Here is a 17,109-nt window from a genome sequence, read left to right on the forward strand (position 1 = left end):
CCATTAAAAGGGATGAAGTAAAACTTCGCCTGGCTGGTGTGGCTCAGTGGATTGAGTCCCAGCCTGAGAACCAAAAGGTTGCCAGTTAAATTCCCGGTCAGGGCACATGCCTGGGTTATGGGCCAGGTCCCCAGTAGGGGGCGCGAGAGAGGCAACCACACATTAATGCTTCTCTCCCTCTTTTTCTCCCTCCCTTCTTCTTGCTCTAAAAATAAATAAATAACATCTTTAAAAAAAACAGGAGTGAGGACTTCCGCCAAGATGGAGGTGTAGGTGGTAGCATTGCACCTTCTCGCACAACCAAGTTTAAAAATAACAAAGTTTTAGCAACAAAAACACAGCCAAACCACAGAAAATTGAACTACACGGAAGTCTGATAACAACGAACTCTTCAGCCAAATCGGTAAGAGGGAAAGAGCCAGCTGCAGAGCGGGGTCGGGCAGGAAAGATCCACCAGACCGACCCAGGTGCGCAACCCAGGTATGTCAGCAGCCATGGGTGGATTCCAGCTGTGGAGAAGCGGGCGGACCCACTGAGGGCTGATCAAGGTCACACATTCGAGTGCAGATAAACCGGTGAAGAAACTAGCAGTGAGACGGACCGTGCAGGCCCCAGTGGCAGGAAGCAGCAGAAGGAACCGCCACTGTCCCTCTCTGACCCCGCCCCCCACATACAGCAGCACAAACCAGCAACCTGGGTGGCCCCACCCTAGTGAACAACTAAGGCTCCGGTCCTCATACCTAACAGGCACGAACAGATCAAAACACAGCTCAAGAACAGCTCAGAGCCCCAGAGCCAATAAATCTAAGCGATGAAGAAATAGCCAAACTTTCAGATGCACAGTTCGAAACACTGGTGATCAGGATGCTCACAGAACTGGTTGATTTTAGTCACAAATTAGAGGAACATATGAAGGCTAAACTAATTGAAATGAAGGGAAATACACAGGAAACCAATAGTAATGGAAAGGAAACTGGGACTCAAATCAAAGGAGTAGACCAGAAGGAGGAAAAAAATGACCAAACAGAAAAGGATAAAGAAACAAGATTTCAAAAAAATGAGGAGAGGCTTAGGAACCTTCAAGACATCTTTAAACATTCCAACATACGAATTATAGGGGTACCAGAAGGGGAAGAGAAAGAGCAACAAGTGGAAAACTTATTTAAACAAATAATAAAGGAGAACTTCCCCAATCTGGCAAAGAAAATAGACTTCCAGGAAATCCAGGAAGCTCAGAGAGTCCCAAAGAAGTTGGACCCAAGAAGGAACACACCAAGGCACATCATCATTACATTAGCCAAGATTAAAATGAAGGAGAGAATCCTAGAAGCAGCAAGAGCTAAGGGGACAGTCACCTACAAAGGAGTTCCCATCAGACTGTCAGCTGATTTCTCAAAAGAGACCTTACAGGCAAGAAGGGGCTGGAAAGAAGTATTCCAAGTCATGAAATCCAAAGACCTACATCCAAGATTGATCTATCCAGCAAAGCTTTCATTTAGAATGGAAGGGCAGATAAAGTGCTTCTCAGATAAGATCAAGTTCAAGGAGTTCATCATCACCAAGCTCTTATTATATGAAATGTTAAAGGGACTTACCTAAGAAAAAGAAGATAAAACATATGAACAGTGAAAGGACAGCAAACTCACAGTTATTAACAACAATACCTAAAACAAAAGCAAACTAAGAGGACAGCTAGATCAGGAGCAGAACCATAGAAATGAAGATCACATGGAGGGTTATCAACAGGGGAGTGGGAGGAGGAGAAGGGGGGAGAAGGTACAGAAAATAAGTAGCATAGATGGTAGGTAGAAAATAGATAGGAGGGAAGACAAGAATAGTATGGGAAATATAGAATCTAAAGAACTTGAGACACGTGGTCATAAACTAAAGGGGGGGAATGGTAGGGGAGGGGTGTGCAGGGTGGAGGGGAATGAAGGGGGGAATAGAACAACCATAATGGCATAATTAATAAAATATATTAAAAAACAAAAAACAGGAGTGTTTTTTGTACTATGTACTGCAGGAAAATCTAAGATATATTAAATGAAAAAGCAAAATGACTCAAATTATATTAAAAGTTATGTACACACTCATGTACACACACATTAAAACATTTTTTAAAAATGGAAGTACCAAATTATTTATAGTGGCTAGTTCTAGATGAGTGAAGGAGGATTGAATTTTTTATTTTATACAACTCAGTATTTTTTTAAGTAGCAAGCATAAATTGCCAAAAAAAATAAAGGGTGTAATAAATCACCAGCTGTCCCTGTAGCCCGAGGAAGTTAGGGTGCTCTAGGGGTTAAGGAAGACTGTCTACCATGAGGGAGAAAGATCCTTTGTGGATGTCGAAGTGCCCTTCATCCAGGTGAAACCCTCTTCCATGACCAAGACCAAAAATTTCCTGTCCCTACATTTTCTCTCTATTCCCTAGTTTCTCGGCAGGTTAAATACTTAAAAGTAGGTTTTGGTGCTTGAAATCTGCCTACAGCTTATTATATAGTTCCACACACACATGTGCATGTGCATACAAACATGGACATGTGTGCACCATACACCCACAACCCAAATAAAAATACATCTATACTTCTCCCTATCTAGGAAGGAACGAAGAGGAGCCAGCGTTGGGAGATGAAAGAGGGCAGGGTTAATAGGACATACTAGCCACGTTCTGATCTGGGGCGGGGCAAAGAGGCCATGAGACGTCCCCAGGCTAAGCAAGACGTGAAGATTTAAAAAAAGGAATAGGTCCTGCTAAAATTACTCAGCTGATTCTTTGTCTTTGTGCCCAGAGCTGCCTCCTTGTCCTCCCTTTCTTACTAGTGCAAATGCAAAGCCTATTATCCATTCTCTGGGAAGCAAAGACACCTTTTAAAATTGGTTTCCACCACACTTGGCAAATTCCCAGGACAAGGCAGTAAACACGTGGGCTAAGAGTTCCAACAGCTGGGGGTGGGCGTTGAATCTAAACCTGGAAAATGTCTAAGCCGCCCCCTGCAGTGTGCTCTGCAGATAGGAGCAAGAGGTGGGCGGGCTGGGCACCCACACAGACTGGATGGAGCCTTCCTGAGGCTGAATGAGTCCAGAATGACCCTGAGTCCTCAAGGATGACTCCTCCAGGCTGGAGCAGTGGGGACTGGGTTGGGGGAAAAGAGGCAGAAAGTAAGGGTTGGCTATCAACACCCATCCCTGAAAGCAGAGCATTGCTGTACACTTTATGTTTTACTTGTTGGTCAGAATATGTTTTCAGATACAATCTGAAAACCATCCACTGAGACCATCCTTTTTGAGAAGAGGAAGCCCAAAGGCCAGAGACAGCAAGGGACTTGCCCTGTTACTGAGAAGGCAGCAGACGTGCTGGCAGAGCCCAGGCGAATGGTTTCTCCACGAGACCTGGCTGTGGGCCTACCCGGAGCACCTGTCAGGGCTCCTGGGTTCCTTCCAGTGGCTAGATCACTAATTTGAATATCTAACCCTTCCCTGACAAGAGGCTTTGCTTGAGAATAACACCCCGCCCCCGCCTGCCTTTAAACCCAGATGTTATAACAGAACAGCAGAGGCACTATATTGGAAAGGATTGTGTCAACCTTTGCAACCAAAACCTTTGTCCCACTGGGACTGCAATAAACTCCCATCTCACCCCTGAGACTGCTTTTTCAATCAGGACTTTGAGCTTAGCCTGGTTTGTATCTCCCCTTTCTGCCAAGAAGTACAAAGGGTAATCAACAAGCTGCTTCCCAGCGTGGCCTAAGGGGAGGCACATGGGCTTTGAGGTCAAACAACACCAGGTCAACCTGTGCCCAGTGTCCGGCCAGTCAGGGAGCCTGTCGCAGTCTCTGCTTGCTCAGCTGGGAAGACGGGACCGACGCCGTAGGGCAGTGGCAAACAGAGCTAACCGGCATTTGGCATTCAAACACAGCAGCAGTTGCAACCCAACTGCCCATCAACAGGCAAACGAAGAAACAAAATGTCGTCTACACGTACAGTAGGATATTATTCAGTCTTAAAGAGGAAGGGAATTCTGACGTGTGCTACACTGTGAGTGGCACATGCTGGGTGAAATAAACCAGACACAAGAGGACAAATACTGTATAATTCGGCTTACATTAGTCAAATTCGTAGACACAGGAAGCAGAACGGGGGTTGCCAGGGTCTGGGGGAGGAGCAAGGGGGCAGTTAGTATTTAGTGGGGACAGAGTTTCAGTTCTGCAAGACGAAGAGTTCTGGAGCTGGACAGTGGGAAGAATGGCCCCACAGCAACGGGAATGCCCATAAGGCCACAGCACTGCACACCGAAAATGGTAAATTTATATCAGGGGCATTTCACAATTTAAAAACAAATGAAGAAAATAATTTAAATGAGTTCAATCCCATTGATAAATACTCTAACTGAAGTTTGATCAAAACATAATTTATAGTGAAACTACTACTTCCCTTTTTCTAGCTCCTATAATTACACTAACACAACTTTTTAAAAAAGTGGCCTTTTTCAAAGTTCTGTCTGGAGGAAACCTGGGGAGCCCCGAGGCCAGCCTGCCACCTGACCTCACTCTCATGCTCTCGGAGGCAACTGTGCGGTCTCCCGAAGGTTCCGTGTGCACTCCTGCACAGGCTGACTGCAGAAGCCACACAGACGACCAGCTGAATCTATTAAGCCAAACATAAAAGGGATCTGAAAAATGTAACGCAATGCTACTCACTCACTCAACTGTGTCAGGAAAGGAAAGTTTGTTTAAAAAAATAAAAAATGTTATGTACACTAACATGGGCATGTTATTTTTAAATGAATTAATATCTTAAACTTTCAATTTCTTATCCTAAGATATTTAATTCAATATCTTAAACTTATTTCAAGTTTCTAGTAGAAACTTTCAATTTTTCTATCACAGATAGAGATATAATCCAAGTGAACTAAAACTCTGAAGTCCTTAGTGATTTTTAAGAGTGGAAGGGAGCCTGGACCAGGAAGTCTGAGAATCACTGCAGTAAAGGCACCCCGTGTGAGTGCGACAGACAAGACAGCCCCCTCCCTGTGGGCCGCTCCAGCAGTCCTTACTGGAACCAGCTGCCAGAGGTCTCTAATTCCCAGAGGATGGCTACCAGCCCAATACTGCCTGGGGAATGGCTGGGTTAGCTCCTGTCTTGGGGCTACAGTCTGGTTCTCAAGCTGTGCTTGCAGGACCAGCAGAGTCAGTGTCACCTAAGATCCTGTGAGAAATACGAATCCTTTGGCCCCAACAAAACCTACCCTATCAGGGCTCTGGGGCTGGAGTCCAGGAACCTAGCCTCCCACTCTATGACATCTGAGGATCACTGGGCTAGAGAACCTGAGCAGTCAAAGCTGGGAGGACCTCCTCGGGCAGTTAATGAGCAAATGAGTCACTTGGAGGACCTCGTTAAAGCGCAGATTCTCACTGGGTAGATGGCAGAGGGCCTGAGTCTGGATTTCCAGCAAGCTCCCAGGTGATGCTGGAGCTGCTACTCCCTGCTCCTCACCTGAAACACCAAGCCCATCTCGTCCAGCAGCTCTTAGCCTTTACCAAATTATTAAGGTTCTGATGAAAGTTAGGGACTCTTTCCCTGGAAAAATGTGTGCATACGTTAAATTCTGTGGGCAATTTCAAGATGTTCCAGACCTTGCAAAACTCACCTTAAGGATCACTGACAACTTTGTTAGAAACTCTCACCTCCCATGATATTTGTTCCCGGGTTAAACAACTTCTACAGGGAAATTCAGCCATTTGTCTCTCAGACTGGAACATCCTTCTCGCTCGTAACCACCCTTCCAAATCTTACTCATCATCCCAGGTCCAGTTCCAATGTTCTCCCCTTTAAGTGAGTCAAAACTAACTGTTTACTTACAGGCTCCCAGAATAGGCTGTCCCTCATTACAGTCCTTTATGCTGCCTCGTCCTCCTGGCCCTTGTCACCTGCCTGTCCTCCCAGGAATTGCTGAAGCCCTCAGATGTTGTTACTCATCTCTAGACCCTCGCCTGAAACTGTCACATAATTTCTATGCATAAATATTTGCTAGATGAAATAACAGCATTAATTCTTCACAAGTAACACTCATCAAAACATTTCGATGTTTAAACGTCATCTGTAATGCTCAATCCCTCACACATTACAGGGCACCTTTGCTTTGCAGCAGATGGAGTCTGCTTACAAAGATTCGATTCAAAAGGATGAAAAAGAGAAAAAGGAAAAAGGAGGTGGAAGAAAAAACAGTAGGCACAATACCCCCCGCCCTCCCTGTCCCTCTGGATGACCCACACGGGGCACCCGACAGTTGGGGCCAGGGTGTTGGGGTCCCCTTGGAACTGACACACAGACCATGGGGGCTGTGTTGGGGGAGAGGGGAGACGGGTGAGAAGCGACTAAGATGCGTGAGGCATTTAGGGTGATGGAAGAGAGCTGTGGGGCAGGGTCCCCTGGGAGGGGAGCTCTGGGCACGCAGAGGGCAGTGGGAAGGGGTGGGACTCTTGGGGTGGGGGCCAAGCAGAGGGAGAGATTGAGAACAAGGTCAGATAAGAGATGAGAGGGACCCAAACCCCAGCTTCCTAATTTTGTGGGGGACTCTGTTCCCTCTTCAATTCCCAAAGGCCAAGGACCTGCCACTCAAGAACCTAAAACTGGCATTCGCTCCTCTCCCTCTCACCAGATACTTCTCCATTGTGAGCCGTACCTGGCTGGGGCAAACACCTGGGAAAGGGTGACGGGCAGAGCATCACACCTGAGACCGGGCTTCCGACTTCTAGTCCAGCTGAAAGGATTTTCACGTGGCCACCTCTGATGGGGTGACGAACCTACAACGGTTTCCACTACTGCTGACACCAGCTGGGACCTGGGGCTTACTTTCCAGCCTTTGCACAAGGGTCTCTAGGTCATTCCGGTTCCACTCGCCCTGATCTCATTCCCAATATGTCAGCCTCTCACAGTCCCTACACTTCACCCTCACTGTCCCCCTCCTGTTGTCATCCTCCTGTTTCTTTCACAAGGGACACTGTCCCTTTTTTCTTTTCCCCATCCATTATGGGTCGAATAGTGTCTCCCAGAAATGCCTATGAAGTTCTGATCCCTAGTAGCTCAGAATGTAATGGTATTGGGAGGTAGGATCTTTAAAGAGGTCATTAAGTCGTTAGGGTGGGCCCTACTGCACTGTGACAGGTGTCCTTATAAGAAGAGGAAATCTGCCCTGGCTGGTGTGGCTCAGTGGATTGAGCACTGGCCTGTGAACCAAAGGGTCACCAGTTTGATTCCCAGCCAGGGCACATGCCTGGGTTGTAGGCCAGGTCTCCAATAGGGGGTGTGCAAGAGGCAACCACACATTGATGTTTCTCTCCCTCTCTTTCTCCCTCCCTTCCTCTCTCTAAAAATAAATAAATAAAATCTGTTAAAAGAAGGAAAATGGAAAGAACATTTTTTAAAAAGAAGAGGAAAAATGGACACACAGGCACAAGGAAGTACCATGTGAGGACAGTTCTAAAAGGAGACCATCTGTGAACAAAGCGGAGACTTCAGAAGAACCAAACATGCAGATACTTCAGTCTCTGACTTGCGGTCTCCAGAACAGCGAGATAATCCACATTGTTGCTTAAGCCCCCAGTCCATGGTATTTTGTTACGGCAGCCCTAACCAACTAACATACCGTTTAATCATACCCATCCTTCAAGACCAGGACTGCTTCAAACTAACTGAAGTCATTTTGATTCGGTCAGAGGCAAACTAACTGAAGCGCCTCTTCCCACACTCTGGGCTGTGGTCGGGCTGGACATGGGCTGCCAAGGAGGATGGATCCATTGAGCATCTTTTCATGATGTTTGTTGTTGGAGGTTCTGGTGTCTTTCTGAGTGAGTCGGGTGATTGCTGGAATCAAAGACTTCCTCTTTTGAGGTACCATCTTATCCATTCAGGTTGTTCTTAGAGAAAGGTTACTTGCCCAGTCGGAATAGGGGTGGTTGTGACCCCTGCTGGAAATGGTACTGCCTTTGAGCAGTGCTCTTGTGCTCTTCATTAATTAGTTTGATCCACTCTCCTCTCTTTCGAGTGCGAAGGAAAACTTTTATCCTTTCTGACCTACCCAGATGTAGCTGGACATTGGGGTCCAGAGCCCACAAATGAACAAGTAGCAGGTGCACCACAGCTGAGGTCAGCTGTGGGGCAGGCCAGTGACGCTGATTCATGATGCTGCTCCCAGTGAATCCCAGTGACATGTGGCAGTGATAACCCAGCACACATGTCACCTGAGCTCCAAGGGGCATCTAGGGTTTTGTGGCACATCAGGTGATACCTAGAAATGCCCCATATCTCCAAAGCACACCAGAGGTCACTGCAGGCCCTTCAGGGTCTGCTGATGCCTGTAATTACACACCTTACTTCTCCAGAAGTCAAGACACCTCCTGGCAAGAGGTCGGGAGCTGTCGCCAATGAGAGATGGGTTCTACCACCCTCCCAATCAGAGAACTAAGAGGCAGAAGCTCCAAACTAGCACTTAGCCCCCACTCCACAGTTTTGGGGGAGCAGGAGAAGCTGGGGTGCCATCACTCCCACTCCCATTCCCCTCACCACCCCAAATACACACACACAGAAATGTGTCATCACCCGGAAAGGAACAGCTGAGCTCCAGAGTTGGTCTCACCTGAGTCCGTCTGTAAAGTCATCCCCGACTAATGCCAGGGGGCAGAGACGCATCAAGTCAGTGAGGAGGAGGTGAGAGAACGGGGCAAGGAGAGCAATACCTTGCTGGGGCCCAAACTTACCGGTTCTTGGAAATAGAGCTGGTATTCAAAAACAGGGTTGGCTTTGATTTTCTCCATTAGGGGCACATTGGGGTCTGCCGGCTTAAAGGGAGTGTTCAGACTTGCCACGGCTCTATGGAAAGAAGAAGCACTGAGACATAGACCCAGAAGACGGGCTGCAAGAGCCAGACAGGACCTTCCATGTCAAACCAAGGCTGGAAGTGGGCACATGATGTGCACAGGCTCTCACCCAGCAGCATGTGGTAGGAGGGGATGCCCACTCAGACTTCCTCATGCCCAGCCCAGTGGTTTTTTCCCCCATCGAACTGCAGTGTTTCCCACTTGCCTTAGATGAAGACAGACAGACAACCCCCGCCCACATACATACTCTGCATGCAGTATATCAATTTTGATTAGGGTATGTGAACACAACAATCTCTCCTTGGTTTTTAGCGTTTTTTCCTTCCTTCCTTCACTCACTGCATCTCTTCTGTGCTGAGTATAATTCTACATTATATACAAGGGGAAAGTATAAAGTCAGCACTTAAGGAGCTTATCACAATTTAATAAGGAAGGCCATAAGAATAGCACAGAATACCACAGGTGTTCAAGGGGATAAGACGTTTCTGGATTTGGGCATCATGGAAGCCTGATGGAAATCTGAACTTGGTCCTGATCTTAGTGGAAAAGATTTTAGTTTTTGCCCATTGAGTAGACAAGGATGTCCACTTTCACCACTTCTATTCAATATAGTACTGGAAGTTTTAGCCGCAGCGATTAGGCAAGAAAAGGAAATAAAAGGCATCCAAATAGGAAAGGAGGAAACAAAACTGTCACTGTTTGCAGATGACATAATAGTGTACATGGAAAATCCTATAGACTCTACAAAAAAACTGCTTGAGCTAATTAATGAATTTGGCAAAACAGCAGGTTACAAAGTCAATATCCAGAAATCAAAGGCATTTTTGTATACCAACAACGAAACAGCAGAAGCAGAAATGAAGGAAAAAATCCCATTTGATATAGCAAAACAAAAATAAAATATCTGGGAATAAACCTAACTAAGGAGGTAAAGGACCTGTATGCAGAAAACTACACATCCCTGAAGAAAGAAATCAAGGAAGACACAAACAAATGGAAACATATACCTTGTTCATGGATTGGAAGAATTAACATCATCAAAATGTCCACACTACCCAAAGCAATTTACAGATTCAATGCAATACCTATTAAAGTACCAATGGCATATTTCACAGACATAGAACAAACACTTCAAAAATTTATATGGAACCATAAATGAGCCTGAATAGCAGCTGCTATTTTGAGAAAGAAGAACAAAGTAGGAGGAATCACAATACCTGATATCAAATTGTATTACAAGGCCACTGTAATCAAAACAGCCTGGTACTGGCATAAAAACAGGCACATAGACCAATGGAGCAGAACAGAGAGCCCAGAAATTAACCCAACTCTCTACAGTCAATCAATATTCGACAAAGGGGGCAATAACACAAAATGGAGTAAAGATAGCCTCTTCAGCAAATGGTGTTGGGAGAACTGGACAACTACATGCAAAAAAATGAAACTTGAGCACCAACTTACACCATACACCAAAATAAATTCAAAGTGGATAAACAATTTAAATATAAGCCTTGAAACCATTAAAGTCCTAGAGGAGAACATTGGCAGGAAAATCTCAGATATTTCACGCAGCAACATTTTTACTAATATGTCCCCTAGAGCAAGGAATACAAAGGAAGGAATAAGCAAATGGGATCTCATCAAAATAAAAAGTTTCTGCGTGGCTAAAGAAAACAGTATTAAATTAAAAAGACAACCAACTGTATGGGAAAACATATTTGCCAATGATACCTCAGACAAAGGTTTAATCTCCGAAATATACAAAGAACTTACACGACTCCACTCTAAGAAGACAACCAACCCAATTAAAAAATGGGAAAAGGACTTGAACAGACACTTCCCCAAGGAGGACATACAGAAGATCCAGAGACACATGAAGAAATGCTCAATATCACTAGCTATCAGAGAGATGCAAATTAAAACCACAATGAGATACCACTTTACACCGGTCGGAATGGCTATCATAAACAAAGCAACAAACAACAAATGTTGGAGAGGTTGTGGGGAAAAAGGGACCTTAGTTCACTGTTGGTGGGACTGCAGACTGGTACAACCATTATGGAAAACAGTATGGAATTTTCTCAGAAAAATAAAGATCGACCTGCCTTTTGATCCAGCAATTCCACTGCTAGGATTATATCCTAAGAACCCCAAAACATCAATTTCAAAGAACCTATGCACCACAATGTTCATAGCAGCACAATTTACAATAGCCAAGAGCTGGAAGCAAACTAGGTGCCTATCAGTAAATGAATGGATCAAAAAATTGAGGTACATATACACAATGGAATTCTATGCAGCAGAGAGAAAGAAGGAGCTCCTACCCTTTGCAACAACATGGATAGAACTGGAAAGCATTATGCTGAGTGAAATAAGCCAGGGGTTGAAAGACAAATACCATATGATCTCACCTTTAACAGTAAGCTAAACAACAAAACAGACAAGCAAGCAAAATAAAAACAAATACACTGAAATAGAGAACAGGGGGACAGTGACCAGAGGGGAGAGGGGAGGGAATTTAAGGGAAAAAAATGGGAGGGATTTAGAGGAACAAGTACAAAGGACACAGGGACAATAACTAAGGGGGGTGGAAATGGGAGGGAGGTGGGGTGCACGGGGGAGGGGTGGGCTGGGATGGGAGAAATAAACAGAAATCTGTACTTGAAAAATAACTAAATAAAAAAATTTAAAAACCTTAAAAAAATAAAAATAAAAGAAATCTGAACTTGGCATCTAATACAGTAAGTAGAGTAACCTTTTGGGGAACCCAATTATCAAGAACTGAGCTCTTGTTTTGCTTTTGAATGAGAGAGGATACAGGGAGAAAAGCTAAAGAGATTAGAAGAGTGTGGACAAATTTTAAGATATTTTAGAAAATGTTTGATTCTTCTTAGTGCTTGATACCGTTCCACCATTTGAGCTGTACCAAGTTCTCCAGTGTTTCCACTGTTATAAACTTAGTCAAATAAAAAGTAGCTCAAGCAGTCAGGGAAATACAGATGGCTGCTAAGAGTAATGTTTATTTAATTTGCTAAGACCCCAGGCTGAAATGGGAGGTCAGTCAAGTTCTAGTTTTGGTCGCCAGTGCAAACGGAGTACAGCTGCAAAAACACACCTCTCTGGGCGCCAGATCTGCCATCTGAAGTCCCTGCTGGTGCTCCAAAATGCCCTTCTAAGAATGACTGTGCCTTACGTGAGGATGATCGTGAAATGTGTGCTAACCTGACATCTGTACGCCGTGTGCAGGTTACGTAGTCGGGTAGGAGTTCACAGCACCACTTTGTGGTTGAGGAAACCAAGGCCTCAGTGGGTGACGTGCTCATTGAGGGCAAAACTGGAAGCCACATTTTCCAGTCCTGACTCTCCGTCCAGGACTAGTCTCTCCTGGTGCTTAATTCTATCAACCCAGCACCCCCGCTGCTTCCTCCCACTCCCCTCAAAGTCTACGGTGATTCTCCTGCATGGCCACTGAATTCTCAGTCCCTGAATTATTTGTCACACTACCAGTAACCAGGGCAGGCCTCACTTTCTAAGACATTAGCTCACCAAGTCCTCCTTGTTGGTGTGCCAATGCGCACTGAGGACTTATGGGGGCACCTTCCCAGATAACCTACTTGTCTTCAAGAAGTTTTCTGGGGTTCAAGACTCGAGGAAGGATTTGACGGCAATGCAGCCCCCATCTTACCCAAACCCTTACTGCTTACGGCCTAATTACCTCACTCTCTCCGGGTAGAAGAGAGCCATGGACCACACCAGAATGCCACCCCAGTCGTGGCCAATGAACACGGCTTGCAGGATGCCCTAGCAAAGGGTAAAGAAGGAAGGTGAATGTGGGTGGTAGCTATCCCTCCCCTGCCAGTGCTTCCATGCTGCACCGCGACCCAGCCGAGGACGGGGCAGTGTGTCACTGGGCTGTAACCTCAGGAGTGGCTCGGGTGCTCTGCGAAAGCATATTCACAGATGGGCGGTGACTGGTTTTGAGTTTGACATTTTAAATAAAGTAAACAAAGGCATTTGATTTTAGATATTTCAAAAGATATTCAAAAAAGTTGTGAAATATTAGCCTACAGAATATTTTCCAAACTGCTTGACTCAAGCCAACAAAGGTATCCTATTCCCTGAAAGATGCTTTTCATGAAACAAAAAAAAAAAACCCAAACTACCTCTACAGCATTCTCCATCATCTCTGCCATGTCCGTCTTTGTAATGCCTTCTGCTCACCTCCCACCCCACCCCTGCATCCCACTGTCCCTGAGTTGGCCTTTCCGGGCCCCTGGAGAGCTCCAACAGCTGACACCTTGAAAGGCACCATCTCGTCTTTAACTGCCCAGACCCAGACAGAATTCTCCAGAGTTCAGTTCAAAATTATTACTTACCAACTTATCCAGGAAAGTTACCATATCCTAAGAAAGAAAACACACACACAAATCAGAAACTGTGTCCACCTGCCTCAGCCCTTCAAGATTAGAATTATTGTGTTGCCTTTGTTATCGACTGAATTTTGTCTAAAACTCACAGGTGATGCCCTAACCCTCAGTGCCCCCGAAGGTGGCTATATTTGAAGACAGGGTCACTAAAAAGGTGATAACATTAAAATGAGGTCATCAGGGCAGGCCCTCATCCAGTCTGCCTGGTGTCTGTACAAGGAGAGATCTGGGCGCCTGAAGACATTAGGAGAAGATGGCCATCTTCGAGCCTCGCCTGGAAGCTTCAGACAAAGACGTGCTAGCACCTTAATCCCAGACCTCTGGCCTCCAGAATGGCAGCCACTGAGTCTGTGGTGCTCTGTCATGGCAGCTGGGGCACACGGACGCAACGTCCTTGAGTTCCACTAGCTTTGGAGCTCCCCCCATTCCCTGTCCAGCGTGCTCTCAGGAGTGCAGAGTGGAAGGGGCAACGACTTGGAAACTGAGGGAGGAAACACAGCCCTGACTGGAAACTTGGATTCTACCTGTGCTGCCCTTAGGAGATGCAGAGACTGCAGGTGGCGGGGGGGGGGGGGCGCTGGAGGAGATGGAGGGGGGGGGCTCCAGAGCTGTGACGCTGAGATGGAGGCTCTTTGTAATTTTAGTGTGAGCAGCACCATTGTTAGTTTTCTGTTTCCTCCCTTGACCCCTCCAGCCTTTGCTTTTGTTCTAAGGAGGTTTGGGTAGAAGACTCCTCACCTTTGCCCCACCCTCCCCCCTCAAGCTCTGCAATGAGGGTCCCCTCTGCAACGGTCCTTATGCCTGTCTTAGAATAGTCACTGATCCACACACTAACTCTGGCCACCAACATCTGTACCAAACTATAGTGATGTTTAAAGTTCCCAGGATGAAAAGACAATATGGTGGAGCGGCTAGGAGGAGAGCTGTGGGAGCTAATGTAGGGTTCAGACCTGGCTCTACTGGCTGTTAACCTCAGGCAACTACCTGGGACTCAGTTTCATCTCCCATCAAATGCTGAGACAGTACTTGAGACACAGCAAAGCTTTAGTAAGAATTATACCTGAGGTCTGGCTGGTGTAGCTCAGTGGATTGAGTGTGGGCCTGTGAACCAAAGGATCATGGTTTGATTCCCAGTCAGCGCTCATGCCTGGGTTGCAGGCCAGTTCCCAGCAGGGGATGCATGAGAGGCAACCATACATTGATGTTTCTCTCCCTCTCTCCTTCCCTTCCCCTCTAAAGATAAATAAATAAAATCTTAAAAAAAAGAATTACAACTGAATGTTGTGAAATGATATTTTCCTGAGATTGAAACAAACACCCACACTTCTGTCTTATATTGGTAAAAATGCCGAGATGAAAAAGATGCTACAGATGTTTCCCAAAGACCCTTCTTACCTTGCATAACACTTCCAAGGAATATTCTTCTATTTCTGCAATTAAAAAGAAAAGAAATGCATTCAATATGCAGGGCTAAAATTTACAAACAGCTAGGAGGACCCTTTTACCAAAACAAAAATTCTTGTTCGATCCTCACATTGATGTAGTCCACTGGTTTTTGTTTTTGTTGCCTGTGCTTTCGGTGCCGTATTCACAAAATCATTACCAAGACCAATGTCACAAGGCTTCTACCCTATTTTTCTTCTAGCAGTTTTAGTTTCAAGTCTTACATTTAAGTCTTTAATCTATTTTAATTTTTTGTAAGATAAGGTGTAAGATAATGGTCCAATTTCATTCTTTTTATGTGAATAGCTAATTTTCTCAGTGTTTTCCCTATTGTGTGTTCTTGGCACCCTTGCAAAAGGGTCAGTTGACCATATATGTGTATAATATGTGTAAATTTACTTCTGGGCTCCATAATCTGTCTTTATGCCAGTACCACACTGTTTTGATTACTGTAGCTTTGTAATATATTTTGAAATTGGAATGTGTGAGTCCTCCAGCTTTGTTCTTTCTCCAGACTGATTTGACTGTTGGTCTGTTGTGGATCCATATGAATTATAGAATTGTGTTTTCTTTTTCTGTAAAAATGCTACTGGGGTTTTAATTGAGATTGCATTAACTCTGTGGATTGTTTTGAGTAATTTGAATATTTTAACGATAAGTGCAATTTCAGAAAGAAAAAGCAAAAAGCAGAATTACCAAAGAAGTAATTCAAGAAAGTTTCCAACTGAAAGATAATATATCCAGCAAAGTAGATGAAAAAAGACCTATGTCATAGCACAATATCACAAAATTTTAGAATACAACAAATAAAGAAAAGATCCTAGTGTCAAGGGTAAGAAAGAAAAAAACAAATGATCACATAGGAAGGTTTATGGATTAGAATGGCATGGAATTTTTTATTAGCAACAAGGAAAACTAGAAGATAGTGAGACAAAGGCTTCAAAATTTTAGGAAAAATTATTTGTTATTTAAAATCTAGTAACAAATGGTTTGAAACTTATACACAAATGATCTGAACTGCATGTATATGTATTCCAAATCATACTTGGCTTTAGAATTCATACTATATAAAATCTTCAACAATAGTTAACATGTAAATTATGGTTTCCTTAAAAATTATAATTAGGGTATAACTGTAAGTTCCAGTTCCAGTTCCAGTTTCAGTGTACTATTACTAACAGTGCCTCTTTTTACTTTTAATAGTGTTCCAGTTTGAATGAAAAACTGTGTTACTAAGTTATGCCTAGGGGAATCAGGGAATATTGCAATATAGATGAATAAAAAGACATTTTAATAATTAAATTTTTAAGAAACCCTTAGACACCTTTCCCGGGTTTTTGAACCGAAGGCTGTCCTTCTATCTAAAATGCTTCTGCATCATTCAACATCATCAGTAGCTGCTGAATCAACACCACAACAATTAAGGGAAAATTATGGAGGCGCTCTCCTGCTATGACAATCTGAGGCGCCTGGTTGGGGGCCACCTGAGTCCACTTCTGCTAACTTTAGATTCAACACAATAGGCCAAATGTGAATACGGGGGAAGCAACTCAGAAAAGGGGCGTCGAGCAGCTGGGCTGACTCACTGAGCTGCCAACAGCTAACACACTGCTAATGGCATGACACCTGCCCTGTCACCTGCAGGGACCAGGAGTTTGCTGCATGCCTGGCTGCTGCTTCATGTTGCTGCCTCCACACCTGGGATTCCTAAATAGTTTTGGGCTGAGGACCCCTCTGAAACTGATCAAAACAATGAAAAAATACTCGTAAACCCACATGTGGCCTCAGGGGTTGACAAGCCCCCTGTTACCCATTCTTGGATAGACTCCCACTGGGGTCCATTGGACACTGGGTTAAAGAGCTGGCCTATAAATTACCTTATGATCTAACAATTTGATTTCTGGTTATATAACCTAAAGAAATGAAAAGAGGGCCTCAAAGAGATATTTGTGCACCCGTGTCCACAGCAGCATTATTCACAATAGTCAAAAGATGGAGACAACCCAAGTGTCCATCAATGGATGGAAAAATAAATGTGGTATATCCATTCAATGAAATATTACTCAGCCTTAAAAAAGAAGGAAATCATGATGCAACATGAATGAACCTTGAAGACATAATGCTAACTGAAATAAACCAGTCACAAAAGGATAAATACTGTTTAATCCACTTATGTGAAGCCCCCTGTATAGTCAAATTTACAGAGACAGAAAACAGAAGGGTAGTTGCTAGGGGCTGGAGGGAAGGGGCAATGAAGAGCTATCATTTCATGGGTAGAATTTCAGCTCTGCGGATGAAATATGTTCTGGAGCTAGATGGTACGTCCTGTACTCTACATCCTCATCAACCAGCCAGAGACA

At 44.5% G+C, this 17,109-nt stretch overlaps 1 protein-coding gene across 3 annotated transcripts in view; it reads right to left on the reverse strand.

The window, feature by feature from the left end:
* The window catches only part of EPHX2 (epoxide hydrolase 2), a 53,387-nt gene that overhangs the window by 14,966 nt on the left and 21,312 nt on the right, over positions 1-17,109 (reverse strand). For 2 of the 3 annotated variants that reach the window (XM_053658324.1, XM_053658326.1), the window contains exons 9-12: positions 14,702-14,736; positions 13,256-13,282; positions 12,595-12,680; positions 8,760-8,871 (exon numbers count right to left, since the gene is read on the reverse strand). In XM_053658324.1, the coding sequence (XP_053514299.1) occupies positions 8,760-8,871; positions 12,595-12,680; positions 13,256-13,282; positions 14,702-14,736 (260 nt within the window). The remainder of the gene's footprint in view (positions 1-8,759; positions 8,872-12,594; positions 12,681-13,255; positions 13,283-14,701; positions 14,737-17,109) is intronic. The other variant, XM_053658325.1, reaches the window with a different exon arrangement.

Source organism: Artibeus jamaicensis, unplaced genomic scaffold (assembly GCF_021234435.1).
Source record: "Artibeus jamaicensis isolate MK-2021 breed Jamaican fruit bat unplaced genomic scaffold, CSHL_Jam_final scaffold_537, whole genome shotgun sequence".
Taxonomy (NCBI): domain Eukaryota; kingdom Metazoa; phylum Chordata; class Mammalia; order Chiroptera; family Phyllostomidae; genus Artibeus; species Artibeus jamaicensis.